The sequence below is a fragment of the Macrosteles quadrilineatus genome, unplaced genomic scaffold (assembly GCF_028750875.1).
Source record: "Macrosteles quadrilineatus isolate MER2022 unplaced genomic scaffold, UCM_ALF_1.0 Scaffold_6__1_contigs__length_79288215, whole genome shotgun sequence".
Taxonomy (NCBI): domain Eukaryota; kingdom Metazoa; phylum Arthropoda; class Insecta; order Hemiptera; family Cicadellidae; genus Macrosteles; species Macrosteles quadrilineatus.
In genome coordinates, this window is record NW_026542599.1 from 43,198,624 (window position 1) to 43,225,614 (window position 26,991).

General features: G+C 34.9%; 1 protein-coding gene and 1 long non-coding RNA gene across 2 annotated transcripts; one reads left to right on the forward strand and one right to left on the reverse strand.

Moving 5' to 3' along the window:
* Window positions 1-1,975: 1,975 nt before the first annotated feature.
* Window positions 1,976-19,136, reverse strand: LOC128997683 (protein XRP2-like). The gene is made up of 7 exons (XM_054423336.1): window positions 18,982-19,136; window positions 12,097-12,309; window positions 10,878-11,050; window positions 10,044-10,188; window positions 6,204-6,366; window positions 3,337-3,492; window positions 1,976-2,238 (listed from the first exon to the last, which is right to left on the reverse strand). Exons 1-7 carry the CDS (start codon window positions 19,050-19,052, stop codon window positions 2,122-2,124), a joined length of 1,038 nt encoding a protein of 345 aa, XP_054279311.1. The 5' UTR covers window positions 19,053-19,136; the 3' UTR covers window positions 1,976-2,121.
* A 4,502-nt stretch (window positions 19,137-23,638) lies between these two features.
* LOC128997358 (uncharacterized) lies at window positions 23,639-26,801 on the forward strand. Its single transcript, XR_008491123.1, has 2 exons — window positions 23,639-23,782; window positions 26,675-26,801. It is a non-coding gene; the product is annotated as an uncharacterized LOC128997358 (long non-coding RNA).
* The last annotated feature ends 190 nt before the right edge of the window (window positions 26,802-26,991 follow it).

The window sequence follows — 26,991 nt, forward strand, 5'->3', positions numbered from 1 at the left end:
GGGGCAACATGTTACACACATTTACTTTGTTTTAAATAGGTTCTAGGTATTTTTTTCGTATTTTTAAAGTCTCGAAATTCACGACCATGACGTGTCCCTAGGGTACATTTTCCAACTTTCACGCTGTTTTTAGACTAATTATTCATGCCGAAATATATAAAGCCATATTTTTATGTCATCAATGGTTATTAAACTTATAAAAAAGGAGCATATTATAATTTTATTGTCATTACAAACTGACTACCATGACAAAATAAGTCTGTCCCTCGATTTGGCGTCACGACCATTTGGGAAAAATTTTCAACTTTGGAGCACGACAGTGGCAAGCCTGGCGTCGATGGAGTCAGTTGGTTTTAGAGACTAGTTCGGGGTGTACGTCAGGATTGTAGTGCCGGTTGTTTTGAGTTGAAAGGAGGAATTACAAGATAAATAAAGGAAAGATTGTGTTTTTTGTAATTTTGGTGTGTCCATGACCGTACGTAGTCATTCGATGAAGTAGACATGGTGTTAATTTTTGTTTATAAGATATTTCAATTGCTAGATTAACCTAGAAGTCCACTTTGTATCCTCGAACATGAGGTGCAGGGCTACCGCCAGAACAGAGCCAAATAACACGTAATTTCACGACCAAAGTTTCACGACCATCGCGGGTTTTTTCACGACCAATCCAGCCTTATGGATTATAGTGTGTTTGGTCGTGACAATAACTTTAATATAATTGTAAATTGAACAGTTTAGTTCAATTGAAACACATATTTTTATTATAACCAACAGGATAATTGAAGGATTGTTTAGAAAGATTTAGATTATTCCAGACAATTCACGACCGTACCGCTTGTCCCTGACCATCACGTTTATGATTTTTATCATAAAAATTTCAAAAATTAAAATATCGTCATATTTCAATGTTTTATACACAAAAGAAGCACACCTCTATACAAACATAACAATTTTTCGGGTCTCAGGTAAGCTTTTTCGGAGTTATACAAACTTAAAAAGATTTTATTGGCTTTTTTCAATTTTGTGAGTTTTTTTATTTTTTTCTAGAAAGACCAAATATACCAAAAGCTCAGTGACCTTTTTATTGTATAATGGTCATAAAAGTAAACTAGTTTATAGCAAAACATAGTTATAAAAATAATATTAACTATTTTTAATATTCATTTAAACGTCCGTTATGGTCGTGACAGGATTTCGTGTTTTTCCACTAAAGATGCTCTTTTAAAAAGAAACTACCAAAGATATTGCGTTACCATGGACATTTTATGAAACTTCAAATGTTAATGAAATTAAAAAAATAATAAAAGTTTTGAAAAAGGGGGAAAAAAATTTGCAACGTGCTTTTCCTGAAAACGTACGTTTTTAAATTTTCACTCGTATAACGAATAAAGCCTATTATTTAAAAACAATGTATATTATTTTACCAATAAATGTGAAATATATATAAGTATGTCAAACAAATGTCTTTTATAAATCTATATGTACCTTATTTTTGTAAAACCTCAAACATTACCTTTGGAAAGACTAAACTTTAAGGCAAAAGTGTTATTTACAACTACCTACTTAAATGTACAAAGTACCAAATTGCATTGTTATGATTTTTGTTCTTAACACCTAATTGCCAAAAACAAGAATAAGAATATGACTAGATGTGCGGTAAAAAGAAAATAATACCCAAGTGACAAAAATTTGTTGATTGTAAATACTAAGTTGATAATTAATTATAGTCTGTTCACAAAATTTAGGCGGTTTGAGGGGAAGTTCCCCACTACTTTTTTTGCCTAATGTATAGCAGCTTATTGACATTTTGAAAAACATAGCTGTTGAGCTATTGTTTTAAAGATAGGATCAAGTGGAGGGGATAGATTTCTTCTCATAAACCTGCCTACATTTTGTGAATGAAGTATAGATATAAAAAAAAAATTAAAATGTTTTCTTTACTCACCGTAGTAAGTATTACTATGCTTTTCTATCGTGCCTTTTTGTTTTGAAATAAAACAAACACTATAGATTTATATTTGATTAACAAGTTTTAAACTCATTCTAAAAACGTTCTTTGTCAGATACATGTCTTTGAATCAAGGCTAGTTATGTATCCAACACATAATCCTAAGGCAGTGTTTACGAATACAATAGCATGGCTGCAACGCTGGTGAATGTTTCTGCTTGTATGGGAGACGTTCGCGGGTTCGAGCTCACATACACTTGATCCTTGGCAGGAACGACTTTCTCTGCCGTCTGAAACAATATGTGAAAGTACAGATTCTTCTCATCAGAGTATAATCAGATTTCAGGGAGAGGGTTGTGACTTGTGACCACTGTTTAAATTGTTTTTGTTAGGCTACTCCAAGTAGTAGATGCAATAGTAATTACTTACAAATAAAAAACTCATAGTTCGAAAGAGTTGCAGGACAAAAATTGTTAGTCTTTGTACTTGAGCGATTGGTAAGGCTGTTAAGGGTGTATCCGGTTCTTGGAGGATGGCAACACTGAATTTGGACCAGGCATGAAGGCTAGTCAATTTAAAAGATTGTGAAGTGAATGCTTTGTTTTTCTATTGCAAAGCCTATGTCTTTCACAGCTTATTTCAATAAAACAGTTATTTGAATGCTATAAAAAGGAGGTAGATTTATAATAGTTTTAGGGATAAATTTGTTCAAACCATAGAAATATTTTTTTCACTTATGATAATTAATACCCTACCAACTAAAGCCAGAATAATATTCACAAAACAAGTAGCCTACATTATGTATCAATTTATTAAGGACTTTTTCCATCACGACTAGAATAAAACCAATGTTTTCGCAACTATTCTATGGGTGGCATTGGGTTTTTCCAGATTCGGCTAATGCTTTTCTTGTAATGGTTTAAAGCTTGCCCACTTGAGGAATGCGACCAGATTTCAGATCTGACTGATAATGCTGTGAAAAGAATTAACTTTTGTGAAAAGAATTAACTTTTGTGAAAATAATTAAACAATGTTAACTCACCAAAACCCAAAATTAACTTTGAACACATAACAAGAAGGTGAAACCTTGGCAGGTGAATACAAAGCTTGTCAGGTAAAAGTTTGGTGTTTTATCTTGTCCCACAAGATAGATCAAACACTTAGAAGCAGTAATTGTTAACTAATAGTTATGTCGATTAAAAATCAGGTAAATAGACTGAGGCTTGGAAATTTGTGTATGCGTACCATAGTTGTTTTTCTAACTTCTGATGGTTCGACATTTGGGTTTGGAATTAAATCCAGTCAAAAGGTAAAAATGGGATCTACTCCATAGTGTTTGACACCAAAAACTAAAACGTTGACCTTCCACTTGAGATTAGTCAACTTACCTTCTGACAGAAGTATATGACCCGTGGTCCTGCCAACACCAGACCTACCAGAGGTCCAGCCTCAGCCTCCTTGTTGTAGGATGAACTTCCAAACACAACCTCGGCATCTCTACCTTCCAGAGTCAACTGTCTGCAACTCACCAACCAACAAGATGGCTGAAAGAGTTTGGAACATTCAATTAGCAAATGGTACGATTGGTTTTTCAATTAAAATCCATATTTTCTAACCCCTGAGCTGATCCTATGACTAAATCAATAAATTACTTTCGTGAACCAGCTCCAAAAAGGTGTAGCAAATGTTACAGCCATTTCAACATCAATGTGCCATGTTCAGACATTGTTCAGCCATAACGTGTCATTAAAAAACAAAAACATAAAAATGTCACACACAATGAATACACATAGTAAAAACAAGGTTTTTTTTCAAACAGGCCTATTGAGAAACGCACATTCCCACACTCGTGCAAGTAGCTGACTGGGAGTCAACTTTGCCTTGTCATGTCAGTGGTAGGGTTATCAGCTGTACTCTGCCCTCCTGGTCTTGGTTCCCTTCGCTGATTTAAAATGCTGTTGAAATAACGTGTGATTTGAATTGTTTATCGTTTAGAATAAGTTCACCATTATCATTTTTTGTGGGCTTTATAAAAATCTAAATTTTTTCAGGGTACCTAATTTATTGCTTTTTGTACAGATGTGAAGGATTTCCAAGCCAGTGTTAAGGCGGTGGGGCACACGGAAGATTTCTCAGGTGCCGTTTGACGTCACTAACTGCTGACGTCACTAACTGCTGACGTCACTAACAGCTGCGTCTGAAGAAACAGACAATTTTATAATTTTCTATTATTAAATTAAACTGTCATAACCTAACCAAACTAACCAAACGTGCTGATAATGGAAAAATCGATTAAAGGTTTACTTAAATTCCATTTTGTAGCCCCTGAACTGCTTAGTATAAACTAAATTAAAACATACCTCGTCTTGCAGTTCAAATAAATAGTGTCTATTTCAATCCACTACATGTTTCGCCATGTTGGCATTTTCAAGTGGTATACACAGAAACATTGAGACTTGAAACATTATAATATCCGAATTGGACTCGTCAAATTGTAGAAATTTACAAATAAACACAAAACTGTACATACATTTGACACGTAAGAACGAAACATTATTATGTAGGCCTACAACACATTGCAACCCGATCACGGCACTCCAAGGTAGATTAGTAAAGGTTTACTAATCTAAAAAATAGTTTTGTTCATAAAATAAAATTATAATTGCCTAAAATTCAATTTTATAATTTTTTAATTATAAAATTAAACTGTCATAACCTAACCAAACCAACCAAACTTGCTGATATGAAAAAATTGTTGATAAAAAGTTAGTGCCGCCGGCGGGATTCGAACCCGGATCATTCGGATTATCAGCCCGCAACGCTATCCACTGCACCACCAAGGCCGATGGCATAAGCCGTATCGTTGCGGTATTGGTGTTCCCTCAAAGTGACGTCAGCAGTTAGTGACGCCAAACGGAACCTGAGAAATCTTCCTTGTGCCGTTTCGGTGTTAAGGTTATTTAGGTTGTAGTTTTCATCTATCAGGTGTTAGGCAAGTTTTGATTTTTGTTAGTCAGCTTTCGGTTTGGATGATGCCCTTTATTTATATCTTGTTTTTAATGTGTCCTGTTTTCCTACATAAACACTAGTATGACCAGCTAATTTTGTACATCCCTGACCTGTCACCCTTAAGGCGGTGACACACCACCATCTGCACTGCAAAGTTACATGACATTATGTATGTTTTGCTGCAGATGCCCAAGACACCAAGACCGATGTCTGCAAACATCCCACGGCCCAATTTTGACTCATCTGTCGTCATTCGCCATGTAGATGAGACCAGATGAGCTAAGTAAGCATGCGAGAGGCCACAGTCCTAACGTTACGTCTGCTCGTGATCTCTCGGCGAGTGAACCAGCAAAAACGTCCTGCAGAGTCCGCAATCTGTATACGGCGGTGTGACTTGCTCCATTTGAAACAACGATAAGTGATCTGCTCAAAAAAATCTAAAGCGTAACATTAACATAACTATGTCTCACCGCCTTCTTCAATAACCTTTCTTGTATCAATTAGTTTATATTTATAGTCTTGTTATTTGTCCTAAAAGTTAGCTCTATACTGTGTTTCTTTAATTCTTAGTCTAACTCATGCTGTAAGAATGGAAATATTCTTCACTATCACTTATCACTCTCAACTTCATTATCATTTGTATTTCTATTTTCATTCTTTTGTTTGTTAAGATTCTCAACAATGTTTGTTTCAAACCCATTAGCTATTGCTAAGTGCCTCTCTTTCTAATAATTAGTGAGTGATATAGAGAGCTGTAGAAGCCTATACACTATGCTGTTTTATGCTGCAAACTTTTGAGAAGGTGGGTGGTAAGTGGTGTTATGAATGGTTTGGTTTGAAGTAGTTGGCTTCCTCTTTGAATGCTGAAGTCTTATTGAATCATTGCGGCTTGAAGCAGTAAAATTTGTTATATGATGATAAGGAAAATAATATATCATCATATGTTAAATCAGGGCAGTATTTCCCAAACGGTGGATACAGGTAGTAAAAGGCGGTGCTAGTTACAACTAAACTTTGATCCATTACACTAAACATTTTCATTTTCGAAACTTTTTTTCTCTAGCAAAAAGGCAGACATAAAGGTCCCATCAAAACTGTTACTTGTTATAACACAAAAAACAATTTACCTTACATAAACGTAACAAATTTCAATGGCATGCATAAACACTTTACATAGTAGAAGTTTTACCTTGACACCATAGAGGAGGAAATCACGCCTAAAAGAAGTGTAAATTAGTCCTCTTACCCTGTCTTCAAGGAGCTGTCGGATGAAAGATTTGGCTAAGGCTTCTTCATTGTTTGTGTGAAAGAACGCTACCAAGCAAACCTCCAAGTCTTCATCAGGTTCCGGAAAAACTCCTGTGGTCATTGGAACAACACTCCATGTTCTTTCTAGAGACAGGTTTAACCTGAAACAATTCAACATGAACAGTTTTGGTTTACGATTTATCAATGTGATCATCATTATAGTCAAAAAAAACTTTAACCGTATTCAATGTTTGTGACAGTGAGACAGTTAAAATTCCTGAAAAATGACTCATATCAGCTTATGGTTAAAGAGGGCGTCTAAAAACCTCTCTCTCTCCACCATCTATGTAATTTAATAACTTAATTGTGCTTTTTATTTTTTTACGATACAACAAGGTAAGCAGCTGATTTATATGCACTTTAAAGACCAGAAAGTTGTTGTTTACAGAAAGGAATCGATATTTTTTTGTTGTTTATGGTACATTTTTTTAATGTTTGGGAGAATAACTAACCACACTCACAGATACTTTTTCAAAAAAGCATAATATGAGTTTAAAAACTACCAAATTAAGGCTACCACAAGAGTATGATTTTACCTGTTGTATTATATGGGTCTGAGGTCTGGACACTCAAAAAAGCAAAAAATCCTAAAAGAAACTTATAGTCTTTGAAAAGAAAATTCTTTGATCAATTTTTGGTCCAACATCAAGTGATCAAGGAATATGGAGAAAAAGGACCAACATGGAACTCAGAACTTTGTATCAAGATTCTGACATAATAGATTTAAACAAAAATATAAGATTGAGGTGGGCTGTCATGTAAATAGAAGGGAGCTGAATTCCACGCTAAGAATGGCAGCAGAAAATCATCCACGAGACAGACGATCATCGGGGTGCCCAAGACTGGGATGACAAGATCAGGTGCAGAAGGACATGCAGAGATTCAACATAACACCAGATCTCATGTAAGACGGAGATGGATGGGGGGCATCTGTTAGCAAGGCCAATAACCTTTTGGGGTTTGAGTGGCCTTGTAGAGGTTTGTGGTGAGGTATCAAGTATGAGTTACTTAGTAGGCTCTATAGAAAGCTACACAATAAATTTTAGACAGGTTTGGACAAACACATTGCACTCTAACAATAAATAAATATCAGTAAGGTTTTAAAACAAAGTTTAAAAAAGAGAGTTAAAATTCTGTTTAAATGCTTGGTGTGTAAATAGTGTGCATTAAACATTTTTGAGATTGTATTTGCAGGATTTGTTTTACCAATATATGTTGCTGGTAGTGTATTGACTAAGTATGGCATGTGACTCACCAGCCAGGAAAGGTATTAAATTAATGGTGCTCTCATTAGAACCCATTATGATTGTACTGCAAACACCTACTTCTCAGCCTTGGGATGTAGTATGTTTGTGATACAGTATCAACAAATTATGCTAGATGTGTTTCTAGTCATATTCTTAAATCTGTATTTAAATCGATTGCTGCCCCTCTTGCTTATTTAGTCAACAGCTGTTTGGCCGAAGGTGTTTTCCCGAAAACCTGAAGATAGCTAAAACCATCCCTATCTACAAGAAGGGTGACCCAGCACAGCCCGCTAACTTTCGGCCGTTATCAATTCTTCCTGTTTTCTCTAAGGTTCTGGAGTCAGTAATGAAACAGCAACTGGTGGCCTATTTCGAGAACAACAACCTGTTCAACGATTCCCAACATGGGTTTAGGGCCGGACGATCTACAACCTCTGCACTCCTTAGCCTAGTCATGAACATCTCTGATGCCTTTGAATCAAATGACTCCCTCCATCTTAGTCTTTGTGATCTTAGCAAGGCATTCGACGTGGTCTCTCATGATATCCTTCTTACCAAACTTGGCAAATATGGCGTCACTGGAGTAGTCCACAAATCGTTAGTCAGCTACTTAGAAAACAGGAAACAAATTGTTTCACTGCAGGGAGCCTCCTCTAGTATCAGGCAAATACACCACGGCGTGCCCCAAGGATCGATTCTGGGCCCTGTCCTGTTTGTCATAATGATCAATAATCTGTCCTTAAACAGGCGAATGCTGCTCTTTGCAGACGACACAACACTACTGACCAGGCACAACAACCTGAACGACCTGAGAACCGAGGCAGCAATTCTGCTGGATGAAGCCAAGGAATGGTTTGTTTTGAATCCTCTCAAAATCAATGACGATAAAACACAATCCGTCACGTGCACTCTCAACCAGGGCATCGAAGACGAGGCGGTCAAACTGCTAGGTTTCTGGATCGATTCCAAACTCAACTGGAACCTCCATGTGGAGAAAGTATGCGTTAGGCTAAGTAGAATATTATATCTGATCAGGAAACTTAAGCATGAGATCACACGTCCCTACCTAGTCATAATGTACTATGCATTATTCCATAGCCACATAAATTATGGACTGGTGGTATGGGGCCATAGCCACCCGACCCAGAGTGTGCTGTTGCTTCAGAAGAAGGCGCTAAGGCTAATAACATCCTCCGGCCCTACCGACCACTGTAGGCCTCTTTTCAAGGAACTTGGCATTCTATCAGTTTACAGCCAATATACGTTAAACACCCTAGTCCTTTTGAGAGAAAATATTAACAACTTCTCAACCAGAAACATGCAGCACAACTATGGGACCCGCAGAGCTTATGACCTGGATGCACCCCGTTGTCGACTTAGCCACACGCTTAATTCATACCCATCTCTAGCGATAAAATTATTCAACACGCTACCGACAACCATCCGGACCCTAGAACCAAAACAGTTTAAGTCTGCACTTCGCCAGAGCCTAGTCAGTAGGCCCCTGTACTCGATCAAGGAACTGATTGACGAACCACTCGCCTTTCCAAAAATCCGAGTCACATCCGTCAGTTCAGATTAAATTGTATATAGTTATAGTGTATATATATAGTGTGTATATATAGTGTGTAGTGTTATAGTTGTATATGTTTATAGTGTTTTATAAGTTTACTCTTTTTTTGACGCAATCCATCCAACTTTTGTTGGTCAAATATGAAGGAATCAAGTATTTAAAGTATTTAAGTATTTAAAGGCTCTGCAATGAAGGTAGACATCTTGATGGTGGAAGTGCGTATATCGTCAGACAGGGCTGCCACATGTACAACAATAACATAATACAAAACTGATTCAAACAGTATGTATATACTATTTTCCTTGGGTGTGGGTGTGAGTCCACTCAAAGGTTTCTACATTAAAATCGATAGACAGTCTTCCTTGCAATGGCTTAACAAAGGCCATTGCAAGATCCGATAAAACCATGATCAATAATCTGTCTTCCCCGATTAGTCCCTCTGGACAGGTGACTTGCGTGCATGAAATAAAAAAAAACTAATTCAGTACGCAGAAACATTGGTATCACTGTTACAAAACCAGGTCCAGTTCTATGATCAAAGTCAGCCCTGCTTCATCTGAGTTGAGGAAGATAAATTGTTATAAAGCTAAGTAACAGAATGGCTACATTGCATGCTTAGTAATTATAAAGTTTTATCCTGGAAACAGTCAGAAACCTTTTAAAGGATAAAGAATGAACCAAACTGTTCTTGATTGGCTTTTAAAAATGGTCCTAGCTCAAGAACCATCTGATCAAAATCAGTAACAAAGCTGTCATCCCATTTACACAACACTCATCTTCACCTTAAAAACATGTATAGGGTAGCCTGATGTGTTAGCTTCAAATGTATCTTGATCTAAACAACCATATGATTCACTGTCCAAGTTTAAGATCAACAGTTGCATAATCAATCAAGTACCTCATCTCGGATTTTAACTCCCAGCAAATAAATGTAAAACCCCTACAATACTGGACTTACGGATGATTGGAAGGCTGGAAATAGTCTTGTACAGTCATGGTAGCAGGTAATAGACACCAGTTGATGTCCGTGTGTGAAGGTGTAAAGTCGTGAACACTGCTCCAGATGTTGTTAAACACACTCAGGCCAGCTGATCGAAACTGGTCTGAAATACAAACTGGGATTTACACAATATCAGTTGGGATAAACACTAACTGGGGATTGTCAAAATTTGTCCATTTGGCTGGTAAATAATCTGAACTGGTCTGAAATATATACTTGGACTTAATAGACACAATGTCGTCGTCGAAGAGGATTAAGTCTGAACTTGAATTTGTCTTTAGGCTAGGCTAAATTTATCAAATATGCTAGTATATCATTTTTTTTATAGCCATCCTGAACAGAGTTGCTGTATTTTTGATGAGCAAACACAAACATGTACACAGGGTAGACTACCTTGAGGAATGTGTAGGTTATATGGGGAAACCCCTCATGGAGCGAACTCATCATAATAAATTAAAAGCACATAGTCTACATAAAAACTATTGTATTTTCCTACCTATCTTACCTTCTTCTTGTATTATCTTACCTTCTTACAAACAACTTTGACATTTATTCTCACTAAAGCGATATCATTTGTATTTGTTTACTTTATTATTGCTCTTCATATTTCAACTCAACATTTACAATAATTTGGATGTAATTTCATTTCAGCGTCCTATTTTAAATTTGGGGACAGTTTACAGTTCAGAGCTCTTTTCAGGACACAAGTACATTTTTAAAAACTGCTTAGGTTAAATAATACATAATAAGACATGCATCACAATTATATAACACACTAAATAAATCACAAACCTTCTAGCTGATCGTAGTACAACTGGTAGCATCCAAAATGTATTCGACGTGAAGACTCAATAATCGGTTGGGTCGGACAACATAGAAACACGTTGACATTATGACAATCCCTTAAACGGAACTGTCCACAGGCAACCACACATGAACAATCCCTGCAGTCCCTTAGGAACACGCTGTAAGAGAGCTATTGTTAGTTCTTAAATACAACACTGAAATGTAGGCTTATTACTTGAGTATTTAAACATTTTCCATATAGGCCTTAAGCCTTATAAGTATTTGATCACCAAGCTATTAGCATTGAATGGTTCAAAACAGTAAGTAGCGGCAATTGACTATTTAGTAATAGCGAAGGTATGAGGTTGTAGACACTGAAATAATTTTTAATAAATCCTCTAAAAAATGGGGGCAGCTGCTTCCACCTATACCCCACTGAATGTCTGGTTGTTAAACTTGTTTTAGTTTGAGTGAGAGTCCTTCTTGTAGGAAGTGAACTGTATTTATTATTATGAGATCTTCGAGACAAAACAAAATGCTAGATATAGCCTAGATAGCATATTTTAAAAATTAGATTTGTCAGTAACTAACAGAAAAATAGCCAATTTATTTGCCTTACAAACAGCCTGTAGGGCAGGGTTGCCACCCGTCCCGATTCTGCCGGGACAGTCCCGATTTTGGTTCCTTATGCCCGTATATAAGCCTATGTCAATTTGGGGGGAGGGGGCAATGTCCCGATTTTTCCCTAACCTAAAGTGGCAACCCTGCTGTAGGGCTAAGCCAATTTAACCTAGAAAGAGCGATGACAAGTAAGTTAGGGCCTACAACAGTTCCTAAAATGTCCAGGTGAAACGATTTGATCAACAATATGAATCCATACCGGTATGTTAAAGTTGATCCTTACAATAATGAAATTAAACATAGCCTATTTTTAAAGCAAACTTATGATCTTTTAGTCCTTTGTTTACAGCTAGGCCTACGCAATACTATTCTAGGCTACCGCCTTAAACTGTAGTCTAAGGAGATAAGAAAAGCCAAATTTTCCCTGACCCTATCAGGAGTCCATGGGATATAATATGGATTGTTACAGACAACAATATGACAATCTGATAACAACTATATTTGTCTTCAATGTTATGTTGGCTCATTCTCGATTAATAAATAAACAGTATACCTATACCACAGTAGACTAATCCAATTTAAGTTTACATAAATATTTACTCACCTTCCTGTGACTGGTCCAACGATAAATTTACAGTCATTACAGTCATCTATTGTCAAAGTGTTGATATTGTCTAAGAGGTAAATGCAAGATTTTCTACAGTTTCTGACTACATATTGTTGACCATTAATAGACCCTGGGACTTTCCAGATGTCTGAGTTCTCAGTGGCTTCCAAGGTGAAATCATTAGGATCAATGTTTTGTTCTCGTTTTTCCCTGAAACAATTCAAAACTTCACTGACTAACAAGATACAAGATTCTTTATTTGGTCGATTGAACAGAAATACAGTTATGTTATGGACCATGTCAAATTGTTGAGTTAGGCTACAGATACATACAAATTGAAATATTACATACAGTTACTAACTTACCAATTGCAACTTGTTGTCCAGCTTGTGACTACTTTAACTTCAAAGTAAATAGGTACGTTGAACAATTGAAAAATCATAAAAAATCTTTACATGTAACTAATTATGCGAGCATAGCTTAGCAAAAATGGTTTTGATACTGTGCCGGACATGTGCTACAACATAGGAACAAGCTTAGAAAGACTACTAAGTTTAGGGAATTGGATTTTAAGTTTTTAAGATAGAAAATGAGGTCTGATCAATTGCCAAGTGGTTTAAGGTGGATTGTGTCTCCAATCAAAAGGCAAGTGGCAAGCCTGGCGTCGATGGAGTCAGTTGGTTTTAGAGACTAGTTCGGGGTGTACGTCAGGATTGTAGTGCCGGTCGTTTCGAGTTGAAAGGAGGAATTACAAGATTAATAAAGGAAAGATTGTGTTTTTTGTAATTTTGGTGTGTCCATGACCGTACGTAGTCATTCGATGAAGTAGACATGGTGTTAATTTTTGTTTATAAGATATTTCAATTGCTAGATTAACCTAGAAGTCCACTTTGTATCCTCGAACATGAGGTGCAGGGCTACCGCCAGAACAGAGCCAAATAACACGTAATTTCACGACCAAAGTTTCACGACCATCGCGGGTTTTTTCACGACCAATCCAGCCTTATGGATTATAGTGTGTTTGGTCGTGACAATAACTTTAATATAATTGTAAATTGAACAGTTTAGTTCAATTGAAACACATATTTTTATTATAACTAACAGTATAATTGAAGGATTGTTTAGAAAGATTTAGATTATTTCAGACAATTCACGACCGTACCGCTTGTCCCTGACCATCACGTTTATGATTTCTATCATAAAAATTTCAAAAATTAAAATATCGTCATATTTCAATGTTTTATACACAAAAGAAGCACACCTATATACAAACATAACGATTTTTCGGGTCTCAGGTAAGTTTTTTCGGAGTTATACAAACTTAAAAAGATTTTATTGGCTTTTTTCAATTTTTTGAGTTTTTTATTTTTTTCTAGAAAGACTAAATATACCAAAAGCTCAGTGACCTTTTTATTGTATAATGGTCATAAAAGTAAATTAGTTTATAGCAAAACATAGTTATAAAAATAATATTAACTATTTTTAATATTCATTTAAACGTCCGTTATGGTCGTGACAGGATTTTGTGTTTTTCCACTAAAGATGCTCTTTAAAAAAAAAAACTACCAAAGATATTGCGTTACCATGGACATTTTATGAAACTTCAAATGTTAATGAAATAAAAAAACTAATAAAAGTTTTGAAAAAACGGGAAAAAATTTTGCAAAGTGCTTTTCCTGAAAACGTACGTTTTTAAATTTTCACTCATGTGTCCGCCAAGACCTTCTTTGGTAAGAATTATTGAGATTTTTGTGTCCCTATGACATGGGGGATATAAGTTAGGATTGATAGATATATTGTCGTCTTCCTGTAATCTAGCTACTAGGAGGTCACAAATTGTGGATATTTATAGATATGCACTGTGGATGTGATACTCCCTGGTGCGGATTAACGTCCGCACTAACTAGGCCTAGTGAGTACTATGACTACCCGGAGTGATATCCTGATAGGCTAATTAGACCAATTCGTATATACCAAGGCAAAAAATGGTTAGGATTCCACTATAAACTGTAGGTCCCTTAACTTAGTTGCCATTGGCTGTAGTACGGGCTATATTAATTAACAGCCGTGTCTAAGGAACCTGTCGGCCTTAGTCACTAACTTACGGATGCAGTTCCGCAGAAACCCTGTAATATAATTATTTGTTTGAATATAGATGTAGGCCTATAGAATGTAGCGATTATAATTTGGTTTGAGATATCGCTTCTAAAAATGTCTCCTGATGATGTAAACATTGAATTGAGCTGTTTATTTTACGTTTTTATTGGTGCTTACCAACTAACTGTATGCTATTCATGTTTTTGTTGATTTTCTCGTTTATCAGAACTTACGGTAAAATTAAATTTAATGCAATATTACTTAAACTTAACTAATATCAAACCATATCTATTGGGTACAATTCCATATCTGTTGGCACAAACAACCGAATGGAAATATCGATCAATATATATATATATCAAGAACTTTTTCTCTCTCATTAACAAACTATTACTAACTACACTTTATTATGTAACAATTGAACAGCAGTAGGCTCAACAATCAACAATTGCCGGCCGGGCAGGTGGTATGTGCGTAGACTGCTAGATGAATGCGGATGGTGACAACTCTTTGTTTTTCCACAACAATTGTTTAGAGCTAATATCCATTTCTGAAATTAAAAATTTTTTCTCACACAATAATGGTGATGACGAATTGAAAGTCATAAGCACAAACATCAGAAGCTATTCCAAAAACTTTGATGAATTTTTAATTTATTTAAATGAAATTCCCAAGATGGATATTATTGTGTTGACAGAATGTTGGTTGCAGGAGGGGGTAGGGGGACAGACGATTGACGGATTTGACTATGTACTCACTGATAACAGACGAAATAGAGCCGACGGTGTTATTGTTTACTTCAACAATCGACTATCAGTAACTGCATCACAGATCTCATTTGCTGACGTTTATGGAATACAACTCAATTTCAACTTACACAATAACAAATTTTGTCTGTTAGCACTATACCGTACTTTTGATTCAGATGCTAAATTATTTATAAACGATTTAGAAAATTATCTTAACCATTTGAGCAAAGATTTGATGATTATTTTAACTGGAGATATAAATTTTGATTTGTTGAGTATTAATTCTGTTAACGACAGTTACTTAAACTGTTTGTTAGGTGCTGGTCTCATTCAATGTATAGACAAACCAACAAGAATTACGAACAATAGCCAAACTTGCATTGATCACATGTTCATACGTTACAACGACATGAAAAATGTACAATCAGCAACATTACACACACACGTTACAGACCATTTCAGCACAGGCATGACTATTACTTTTCCAACCAATACACCGTCAGTTACTTTGGATACTTCTACACGCATTATCGATCATACACTACTGTCCTGTAATCTTGCGCAAATAGACTGGAGCAACTTTTTTATCGACCTTGACATTAACTCTTGTGCATCTCGTTTTTTACAAATCATGGATGAAACCATAGATAGTTTTAAAAAATCTGTTAAGAAATCATCGAGGTTCAAAAAATTAAAGCCATGGATCACAAATGATTTGATTAAGCTAATTAGGGAAAGAGATAAAACTAGTAAGAAAATTAAAAAACAGCCGTTTAATGCTACTTTAAATAAAGAATATCGTGATTTAAGACATCAAATTTCCAGTGGTATTAAAAGCTCTAAGCGAGTATATTACAGGTCAAAATTAAACCAATATCAAAACGACCCCAAACGCTTTTGGATGGTTGTGAACGAGCTGGCGGGGCGATCAAATAAAAAAGACCCCTTTTCAGTTCAGAAATATCTTCCAAACGTATCCAACATCACTCCTGATGTAAGAAAGATTGTAGCTGATGACTTTAACACGTTTTTCGCTTCTGTTGGATATAACCTTGCCAGTTCAATAAATAGCAGCGGTCCGCCGATCATCAACGACGCAGATTACAGGCAGGACACTGTGTTTACACTACAGACAGTGACTGAACTCGACGTTATCAGACATGTCTACTCGTTACGTGGTGGGTCTGCCCCCGGTTTTGATGGTGTCTCGGCTGATGTTCTCAAAGAAAATGTAAATTCACTCTCTAAACCATTATTGCATATCATAAACTTAAGTTTGGCTAGTGGAATATTTCCGGACAAGTTTAAATTGGCAAAAGTTTTTCCTTTATACAAATCAAACTCCCACAAAGACAAAAATAATTTCAGACCAATATCTTTATTGAGTGCATTCTCTAAGGTGCTTGAAAAAATAGTTAAGGAACAAATGGTGGATTACTTGAACCAGAATCAGATCCTAGCAGACTGTCAATATGGGTTCAGAAAAGATAAAAATGTTACAGATGTTCTTTTTCATATCAACAAAGAAATTTTTAATGCTCTATCTGAAAACTTGCGCTCAGTATTAATTTTTTTAGATCTCAAAAAAGCTTTTGATAGTGTAGACAGAAAGCATCTAATTTCAAAATTATCTGCTATAGGTGTAAGGGGGAACGCTCTCTCATGGTTCGAAAGCTACCTCAGAGATAGGCGACAATTCGTATACATAGATGGAGTCAATAGCGATGAGGTGCCTGTTGACTATGGGGTGATTCAGGGGAGTACCCTTGGGCCTATTTTATTCCTAATATATATAAATAATATTTCTAAATTACCAATTTTTGGAAAAATGTTTCTTTTTGCAGATGACACATTGATTTATGTTAAGGATAAGACATGGGAAGGTGTGAAAAGTAAAGCTCAAACAGATCTCAAATTAGTAAAAAAATGGCTCGACCAAAATGTACTATCTCTTAATGTTTCCAAAACAAAATTCATGCCTATTTCTCTCGCGTCAACAGCTGACTATAACCTAACCAATTTGATCTTGCACAGTTGTCTCAACCAATTCAATAACAGTTGTTCGTGCGATACCTTAGAGAGAGTTAACTCATATAAATATTTAGGAATAATTTTTGACTCACATATGAAATGGATAGAGCATATTAATTTCTTGCAAAATAAAACTAGAAAACTTATATTTGCATTTAGACAGTTAAGTGATGTTCTCAGTTTTAAAGAAATTAAATCAACATATTTTGCATATGTACAGTCGGTTTTGTCTTATGGAATATTAGCTTGGGGAGGGGCGTACAGTTCACATCTCACAGGTCTGATTGTGGTTCAAAAGTCTATCCTAAAAGCTGGTTTCAAAAAGTGTAAAAGATACTCCTCAGATTTACTATTTCATGAAACTGGAATATTCCCCATTGCAAAATTGTTTATTAAAGATCTTCTAATTTTTATATTTAAAAACTTCAATTCAATTTTTACTTCCATAACCCACACTCATAATACAAGATATGCAAATAGAATTGGAATTTCTACTATTCAGCAGCATAAATCCTTTTCAAAAACAAATTGTTTCTACATAGCACATATTTTGTTCCGGAATTATTCCACTATGTATAAAGCAACTCAGTTATTTCATTCACCTACATTAGGTGTATTCAAAAATCTAGTTAATAGATGGTTATTGGATATCAGCGATGAAGAGGCCGAGGCTCTTATCACTACTGATAACAGGAGACCTGCCACTGTCTGACAGCACTGAACGGACAGGGCCTCTGCAAACTCTTGCAACCAACAAAATTCTTTTCCATTTTATTTATTGGCTTCTCCTTAAACAATTCTGTTCATAAAAATTTAAACTAATATTTACTCCAATTTTTTATATAATCTTTAAACTTATCTTTATCTTTACACGTTCCCATAGCACATAGTAAATTTTTATTTAATCTTAAACTTTTTCTTCTATTTCAAATTAGCTCAAAAATATATAATTTTTAACCCTTTGAGTGCCAACGTCCGGGGAACCGGACGTTTTTAAAACGAGCCAAAAGTGCCAACGTCCGGCCGACCGGACGTTTTTAGAACGAGCCAAAAGTGCCAACGTCCGGCTGACCGGACGTTTCGTAATGATCGAACAGCTGTCATAACAACCGAATAAATACTCGGATTCTTTTAACCCATATATTAACATTGAGTCGAAAGTTGCTAGATGCGATACATCGATTTTCGTTGGTCGAAATATCGAAAATTCGATTTTTACGAAATTTTAACCTAAAAATCGCCAGATCGCGCTCGGCATTTTTAGCGCGACCTTCGGGAAAAATCATCGGCATTTTTTGAGCGTTACTTTTATTTCTCGCCTGGCACTCTAAGGGTTAACAACTCGAGTCTACGCACAGACCACTGAGGTCCATGTAGACTCATTTCCTTATCTATTACATTAGTTATTATTCAAGCCGGAGCAAACATTCAACTAGTATTTAAGTTTTTACTATTATAACTTTATAAATTTAATTTTACTAGAATTAATTTACGTAATCAATTTACTCTATAATGCTTCAAGACTATATATATTTGTATTTTATTTTTTTGAAAAATTGTAAATTTTTATATATTGTGGAAATAAAATTGATTTGATTTGATTTGATTTGATATCGAATAATCAATAGGCTATTACTCATTCGGTTGTTTGTGCCAACAGATATGGAAGTGTACCCCAATTTATAATAGATATATATTTATATTTAATCCGATGATAAATCGTAGGTTCTCTGCGGAATTGTACCTATTAAGTTAGGCTATTACAATCTAGATAGGCTTATGAATGCTAATTGCTCCAGACATAATATGACACTTTTTATGTTATTTTTGAGGTTATAAGCTTCACATATAATTGCCAATCATATAGGCCTAGGGTATATTGTTTTTATAATAACAAAGAGTGTTTATGATGTTTATAAAATTTATAATAAACATAAAAAGAGTTTGGGTTTAATGAGAAGAAGCTGTGGTTAACAAATCACAGTGATGTTTAATTTTGACTTACCATGAATATCCTTTATTTGAATCTGTCAACAAATCCTTAGACTTCATATTTTTGTCGCATAGACAACCCATGATTAAGCTTTGAAGTTAAATAATTCCTTCATTTCATCATCATCTAGAAAGAAATAGAAATGTATTAAAATTTGTTGTGGTTGGAGTTGGACTTGGACACACACAACAAAAGTAACAAACGACCAAAACAAAACAACAGCTGTCGCTGTCAATAGTGACTAGTGAAAGCTAGTGACAGTCTGACAGATAAGAAAAAATAGCACGCTGAGGCTAAGAATACAAAAAAAAAACAATTAAAGACAGATTGATGTGGCTTTATGAGCCAGTACATAAACAAAAATGTATCTTACAGTAAGGCTGCGGCCACGTGGGGTGTCATAGCTTATAATGTCATAGCTTATAATCGTGAATTTGTTCCATAGCTTATAATGTTGAAAATGTGGCATAGCTTATAATCAGTTATAAGTTATGCCACACTTTCACGAAAAATTATAAGCTATGCCACAATTTCTCTAAAACGTTATAAGGTATGAAACATTTTCAGTTTCACAACTTATAATGGTCAAATAGTGGCACAGCTTATAATTCCAAATCTGTTCTATAGCTTATAATCCTGATTTTGAGTCATACCTTATAATTCTGATTTTGGGGCATAGCTTATAATTGAGGAGAATGTTGCATTGTGGGAATGGCATCAGCTGCTCGCTTCAGTCAGGTCTACCATATATACGATATTTTATGGTAGGATACGATAATTATTGTAATTGACCGTACTGACAACTGCAATATGGTATTTTATAACCTAAACATTTATTTATTTAAATGTTATACTGTTATACACGATTTTTATACGAGAAATGGCAACAATTACATGCTATAGGACAATGAAAATGCAAGAAATATTTATAGTGAGAAGTTAAAAGATATAAAAATGAAGTGAAGTGAAGGATAACGGCATTAAAAATTAATGAATCTTGTCAATGGTCCGGCTGGTGTTGACAGAAGATAAAGGAGATGAACAATAATTATTATTAATAAATTGTAAACATCAAAAAATTCCAAAACTATTGTGGAACTATGTTGAAATCCAGTAAGTTGTGTTTTAATCTAATCCTGTTCCTAGGCTAGGCCTTGTTATTCAAAGTAACAAAATTAACAAAATGCAGTAGGCTATTGCTATTATTTGCTTGAGTGTTATTAGGTTAAGTTAGTAGGTACAGTTGTCTAGCCTACTTAAGCTTAAGTTAGCTGTGACTTAAGTTACAGATTTCCTGTGACAGGCATAAACAATTAACTTAATAAAAATATCAGTGAATGTATTCAACGATCGAATGAGTATCAAGTGTTCGAGTAGGCCTATATTCCCAGGCTATCAAGTTTGGTTATTAATGAAATAGCCTAATTGAAATATCGAATAATCTAACTGATATTTTTCATTAGAATGAGTGTAGGACGTAAACCAAAGTGCAGCCTATTCAACTAATGACTTAGGCCTACATTCTTAAACAAGATTTTAGAAAGGAAGATTTTAAGGTAGGTGTATTAACTTAGGAATTGTCTGTTTTTGAAGCAGCGTGCTTAAAAATAAGAAATATAGGCTAACTAACTTAAGTTACTGTTAGGTTAGGCCTAACTTAGTAGCCTATATAAAAAATGGTTACTTATTACCTTATTACCAAAGCTGCGTTGTTGACCAGCAGAGCTGGATAGACTGTGTCAATTTTTAAATATAAATATAAATTATTTACAACAACAAAATAAAACTTGTAGGCCTATCTTTCAAGGAAACAAATTTGAAAGTTTCAAAAAAATAAAATAAAAAAATACTAGGCCTATGGATGCTTGAATTTACTGATACCTAGTAAGCGTAGGCTATGTTCGAAATGAGTACACTTCCATATCTGTTGGCACAAACAACCGAATGAGTAGGCTAATAATGATACCAAACGATATTTCGAATAATCGATACCGTATATCGATCGATATTTTCATTCGGTTGTTTGTGCCAACAGATAACTTATGGAAGTGTAACCTTAGAAATGGTAAGCGTGATAATACTGAGCCAAGAGATTTAACTTGGGTAGGCCTACAGTTTCATAACTGGGCTACGCTAACTTAAGTTAATATTGTTTATTGAACTATCGAATTAAAAATAGTGATTAATAATTGATATTTTAAAATATATCTAAGTTTATTATAAAATTAAACTATCATAACCTAAGTAACTAACCAACCAAACTATTTGGATGGTGAAAAAATCGCATGTAGGTTTACTAATCGAATCGGTAGTTTCAATAAAATTAGCGTAGCCCAGTTAAGAAACTGTACCCTTTAACTTATTCTACCATTAATACTGTTAATACTGTTCAATGAAATGGCGACCATACATATTAGGTAGGAAGCCAAGTATGAATGGAAATTTAGTAGCCTAGGCTATAAAATAACTTACAATAGGCAACGTCACAAAACTTAAGTTAGGTTAATTTCACACAGTAAACAAGGCAGCAAACCATGCAGTTAACTTATGGCAAAAAAACACGTACCTGAGAAAATGAAATTGTGACACAACTTAAGTACCTGAGAACATATTAGCCCACCATACTTACAATTGATTGTAATTGGCAAAGGCATATCCTTGAATTATGTTTGTTTCATAACGTAAAATCAAATGAAAATTTGGTTTGAAGGTGTAAGGCGGGATAAATCTGAATGAGTTCGCGAACTAGCATGATCGGGCCATGGGACCGGGTTTTAATGAGTTTTATGCAGAGAAGGGGCTTAGGCCAAAAAATGGTGTTTTCTAATTTTTTACCCTTAAAACACAAAATTTATCAATTATTCTCTAGACCTTTCTAAAGAAAAAAAAAAAAAATATGTCATCTATGTATCGTGTTGTGTATAACTTAAAACTGAGGGTATGAAAATAGCAGCCGATAGTTGGTTTAAGGCAAATAAATTTTCAGTAAACAATGACAAAACTGTTTCAATTATTTTTTCACAGACAAATCTTGTATCTGAAGTATCAAATGCTAAACTGCTAGGAATCATATTAGACTGTAAGTTATCTTGGCGTAGTCATACTGAAATGGTTGTTGCAAGGTTAAGTAACTCTTTGTTTCTGCTCAGGAGGTTGAAAAATCATGTTAGTTTAAGTATGTTAATTAATGTTTATTATGCATTCTTCCATTGTCACTTAGTTTATGGGGTAATTTTGTGGGGCAGTAGTAGCGGGGCAGTTAACGTTTTTAAAAAACAGAAAAAAGCAATCCGTATCCTAGCTGGCATAAAAAGTAGAGTTAGTTGTAAGACCTTTTTTCCTGAATACAAAATTCTTACTTTACCAAGTGTGTACATTTTGCAGAATATAATTTTTGTAAAAACAAATATTGAACAATTCTCATCTCGCTCATTAACTCACAATCATTACACCAGACTAAGGAATAATTTAGAGTTACCATCATTAAGACTGGCCTCAACACAGCGCAGCTATAAATATTTACAACTTAAACTTTTCAATGCCATCCCTGAAAATGTATGCAACTTGCCTATTAAGTCACTGAAAAATGTATTGACCGATTTTTTGAACAGAAAGGTTATCTACTCTATCGAGGAATTTTTATCTTTCAAACATGATGATTTTCTGTAAAATTCTAATTGTTAAGTAGGGTATTGTTTCTAAAGTATGTAATAATGGTTTCATGAACTGTGATATAATAGTCTTTCATAATAATGTTATTTCTGTGAACTTTATTTAAAAATTTATTGTTATTTAGTTTTAAGCTGTATCTCACTGCCAATTTTAGCCTTAATTATTTTGTTATAGGCACTTACCCAACTTGTTTGCTTAACTATAAACAGTATTATTATCATCATTATCAATACATCTCAAATACTTTTGTACAAAAACCCAGTATTATTAGTTTATTAGTATAGCATGTTAATCTATTTACACTTGACTCTGTACATTGTACTTTGAATTGTATATTATCTCCATTGACCTGGCCTATTGTATGACATGTATACTTAATGGCAATAAACTATTTGAATTTGAACTTAGCGGAGTCGTGGATTAGTTGTCCGCTTGACTGTGTGTGTGTGTAAGTGTTCGCATAAAAAACTCAAGCTAACCATTGCATCTATAGTGTTTAAAAATTGCACAAATCTTAATTATGACACCAATGGAAAGACACTGTAAAATTTAGACAATTCCGTTCAGTAGTAATTATAAAACCCTAAAAATACATTTTTAAATTTGTCCCATAAGAATTACATTCTTCTACTTTTTATTTGTTTATGTTTTGCAACCAAGAAAAAGCTTAATTTATATTTTACTCTATATAAATATATAGGATATATTTATTTTTATAAATCAAACTTGATAGCTTTAGGCCTATTTTATACTAAGCTATTAATTAATGTTTTAATAAAAAACACAGTTTATTAGGGTAATGACACTTGGGTCCGAGAGAACCAGTGGCCTTCGAGTTTTTAAGTTTTTATTTACCAATCCAAATATATGTGGAAAGAAAATATGCCCTACCTTGAGTCATTGTTTCTATATTCTGTTTTTAAATTACTTTTAACAAGAAGAAGGTCTGAATAATGTACACTGCCTATTTTTGTTCCAGGTAAAATTTCTAGTTTAAAGCTTGGAGCATTACAAATGTTTGGTGTTAATGTATGAGAGTACTTCACATGTAAACAATATTGATGAATTGTCTGCTTATTTGGGGCCAAATAAGAAGGAGGGAAATTTTCTTGGAAAAGAATCGGAAGCAATAAAGATACCGGTAAGTAAGTTTGGCTAAGCTATCAATATGACTAAGAAGCGTTTTCAGTCCTTGTTTAACATTAACTTATGATGTGCTGTGGCGGTTAAGTTTTTATATTTGGGAAAAAAGACACTTTAATCAACTTACAGCACTGTTCAAGTTTCAGAGTTACCTATGGTGACAGAATAATACAAGGCATGTTATTTAAGTAAGTACTGTTTTTAAATTTCTCCGTTTCAGTGCTGCGATTGGCATTTTGGACATTTGTGCTGTGTATGTGCATGTATTGGCAATCCTGCGCTGGAAATTCGGCAAAAATCGGCTGTGTTTACATCCGGTTTAGAGCATTCAAAACGGTGTCGCCAATTGAGACTGCCGTCGCCTGTGAAGTTTACGCTGTACCGGTAATTAGATTGTTAAGTGCTAAAGGTGTGAAAGCCATTTAAATTCATTGACAGATTAGTGAAGTGTATGGGGAGAAAATTATGAGTGGCGGAATGGTACCTACGCAGGTGGGTAAGGGCATTTAAAGATGGCTGCACCAACGTTCATGAGGAGCAACGCACAGGGTGGCCATCTGTCAAATTGTCATGGTGATTTCCAGGATGTGAATCCGTTATCTTCGGAACCGGAGACTTACGCTGTACAACTACACCAGTCTAAATATGTGGAAAGACCAAGTTATTTGTTTATAGTTTATTGCCCCCACACAACTGGTAACAGTAAAGTAGTTTCACATCTTTTTGTGGTAAAAAAATTTTAATACCAGCACAGAATTAAATTAGTTATTTTTCCGCAACACCCATTAAACCTTAGATACATCGATTGCTCATACATAGGAGCTTGAACAAAAACAATTATACTAGTTTGATGAGACACCGTGCTTGTCAGATCATGTGAAATGAGAAAGGCTACTATCTTATTAGTATTATAAATGTGAAAGTTTGTGCGTTTGTTTGTGTGTTTGAAGTTCAATCACGTGTTGATTACTGGATGGATTGGGCTCAAATTTGGTATGATGATAGCTCACATTCACGATTAACATAGAGGCATATTTTCATCTCAAAAATCCTTTCGGGCTCCGCCCCAGTGGCTCTAGAGTTTCCCATGTTAACCTTATGAGTTCTCATATTTAAATGGAATTAAAGAATTTAGTCAGCTGTTTCAACTAAAAACGTTGGTTCTATGATATGCAAAGGCATTTAAAGTTATAAGATTTACCAACAGGATGCAGCACTATTATTTTTTTTCATTTATGAAAACAGCTAATTTGAACTAAGCAGCAACAAAAAACTGTGATACACAATGAGAACTGTCTGTTTACAGTTATGTTTATGTTTGTTAATTTCACGAATAATTTGTGATATTTTATGAATCTTTAATAATTAATTTTTTTCTTTTGTTTGGGTGAGGTGGTAGAACATTATGGCTATGGTAGATGTGTAATACTATATTCATAGACAATAGAGTAAATATAGACAGTCAAAGAAAGGTTTTGCAATCTGCCGCTAGAGCGTTTTTGCCGTTTGATATCAGTTATCAGTATTCGATTCAGTGTCGTCGTCGACTACTTGCCAGCTGTTACCAGCACTACCACTTTTGCAAACGAAATGATTACTATTCGCTATTGTCATCTTCTGCAATCGCGTCAAAATCATGAACATCTTCCGCGGCTGTGTAGACATCATCATTGAATGCCGTGGTCACGAAACGTCATCGTCATCCACAATTGCGGCAAAATTGTGAACATCTTCAGCGGCCGTATATACAATCGTCTTGCGCGATCGCAGAAAAGACGTGATCATTTTTCCCGTGGTCCGTGGTCACGAAAACGTCGTCTAGCACAGTCGCGGTTTAAGCACATCTCCCGCGGTCGTATAGACACATCATCCATCGTCTTGTGCCGTCACGGAAACTTGATCGTTGTCTAGCGCGATTGAGGTAAAATCATAAAATTTACCGACTTTGATATCAAAATAAAGACTAAATCCCAACTTTTCAAGACCATTTTGAAATTCAATACTAATACCTGACTTTCCCGTTTTCCCTGACTACTAGACATCCTGGTTAAATTTTATTTTGACCTTGCAAATATAAAACAAAACCTACCAATAAACCACTTCCTAAAATTATGGATTAATAAAGAAAAACTTTGAATCATTGTAATGAAACTACAAAAGTATAACAAATATATGTTTAAAAAAAATACAATAAAAGATGGCATTTAAATTAATTTACTGCTTAATATTAAATAAGTCAGTAAACTCCAATTCCGGGGGATTCCTCCAAAGTTGTCAACACTAACTCCCAACTACCAAGTTGTTATGGAAACGGTCGCTAGCACTTGATGCTGCGCCGTAACTACACATTACCCCTGGCGGTCGGCGCCGGAATATACGCTAACCGCAGCACAGCTGGCCACTCTACTCCTGCCCAGTATGGTCAGACCAACTAGCACATGGTTTTATGAAGCTGTACTTGGGCTACCGCTGTATGGTTTCATCATGACATGTATTTCAATCATTCACTGGGTTATAATTTGTATGTATTTGAATGGATACATTTAATACTTAATTGATAAAAGACTATGAAAACCGTTTAGTGCTCTATGGTGTTCTATAGTGCTATGGTGGACACAAGAGCGTAATCTGATTTGGTTCTACAGTACTTTACTTTACTTTAATTTTAATAGTAGCATGCTGTTAGCAGGTTTGTGCTGTGCTGGGCAAGTGTGTGCAATATCCATGGAAAAATTATGTTGAATCCTCTCACCTTGTGCAAGGATCCTTTAAGTCAATCTCAATTTCTCTTGCAGCAAAGTCCAGGACAAATTAACCACCAAGCTAACAAGACACCCCTTTCTCTATTTAGTTTTGATAACAATTTTGAGTTATTGTTTATTTGTTTCAGGATATCATGACAGAAGAATGCAGAAGGGTTGCTCAGCTATTAACTTCGCCTTATAATCTTTATTTATTTCAATTGTGTTGTAAGAAGTATTTTTTAAACAGTAAAACTTTCTCCAATTTATAGACTACCTAATATGATTCATTGTTGTGTTTTATTAAGGTCTTTACCCTTATCTAAAAAATATTTTATAAAACAAAATGTTTAATGTTGTTCGCCTATTATTCTTGATGAAACATTAAAATACACTCCATTATTGAGCCCAATCATATTGATTTTCTACTTTAAAAAAAGTAAGTAACACAACCAAGACCAGTCCT

Excerpts from the sequence above, each read along its gene's own strand:
- LOC128997683 (XM_054423336.1), bottom strand. The coding sequence starts at position 19,052 with ATGGGTTGTCTATGCGACAAAAATATGAAGTCTAAGGATTTGTTGACA. Across the intron at positions 10,189-10,877 it reads GTACTACGATCAGCTAGAAG|ACCAGTTTCGATCAGCTGGC; the intron begins GTTTGTGATTTA and ends TTTGTATTTCAG. Across the intron at positions 3,493-6,203 it reads GACAGCTCCTTGAAGACAGG|CCATCTTGTTGGTTGGTGAG; the intron begins GTAAGAGGACTA and ends AAACTCTTTCAG.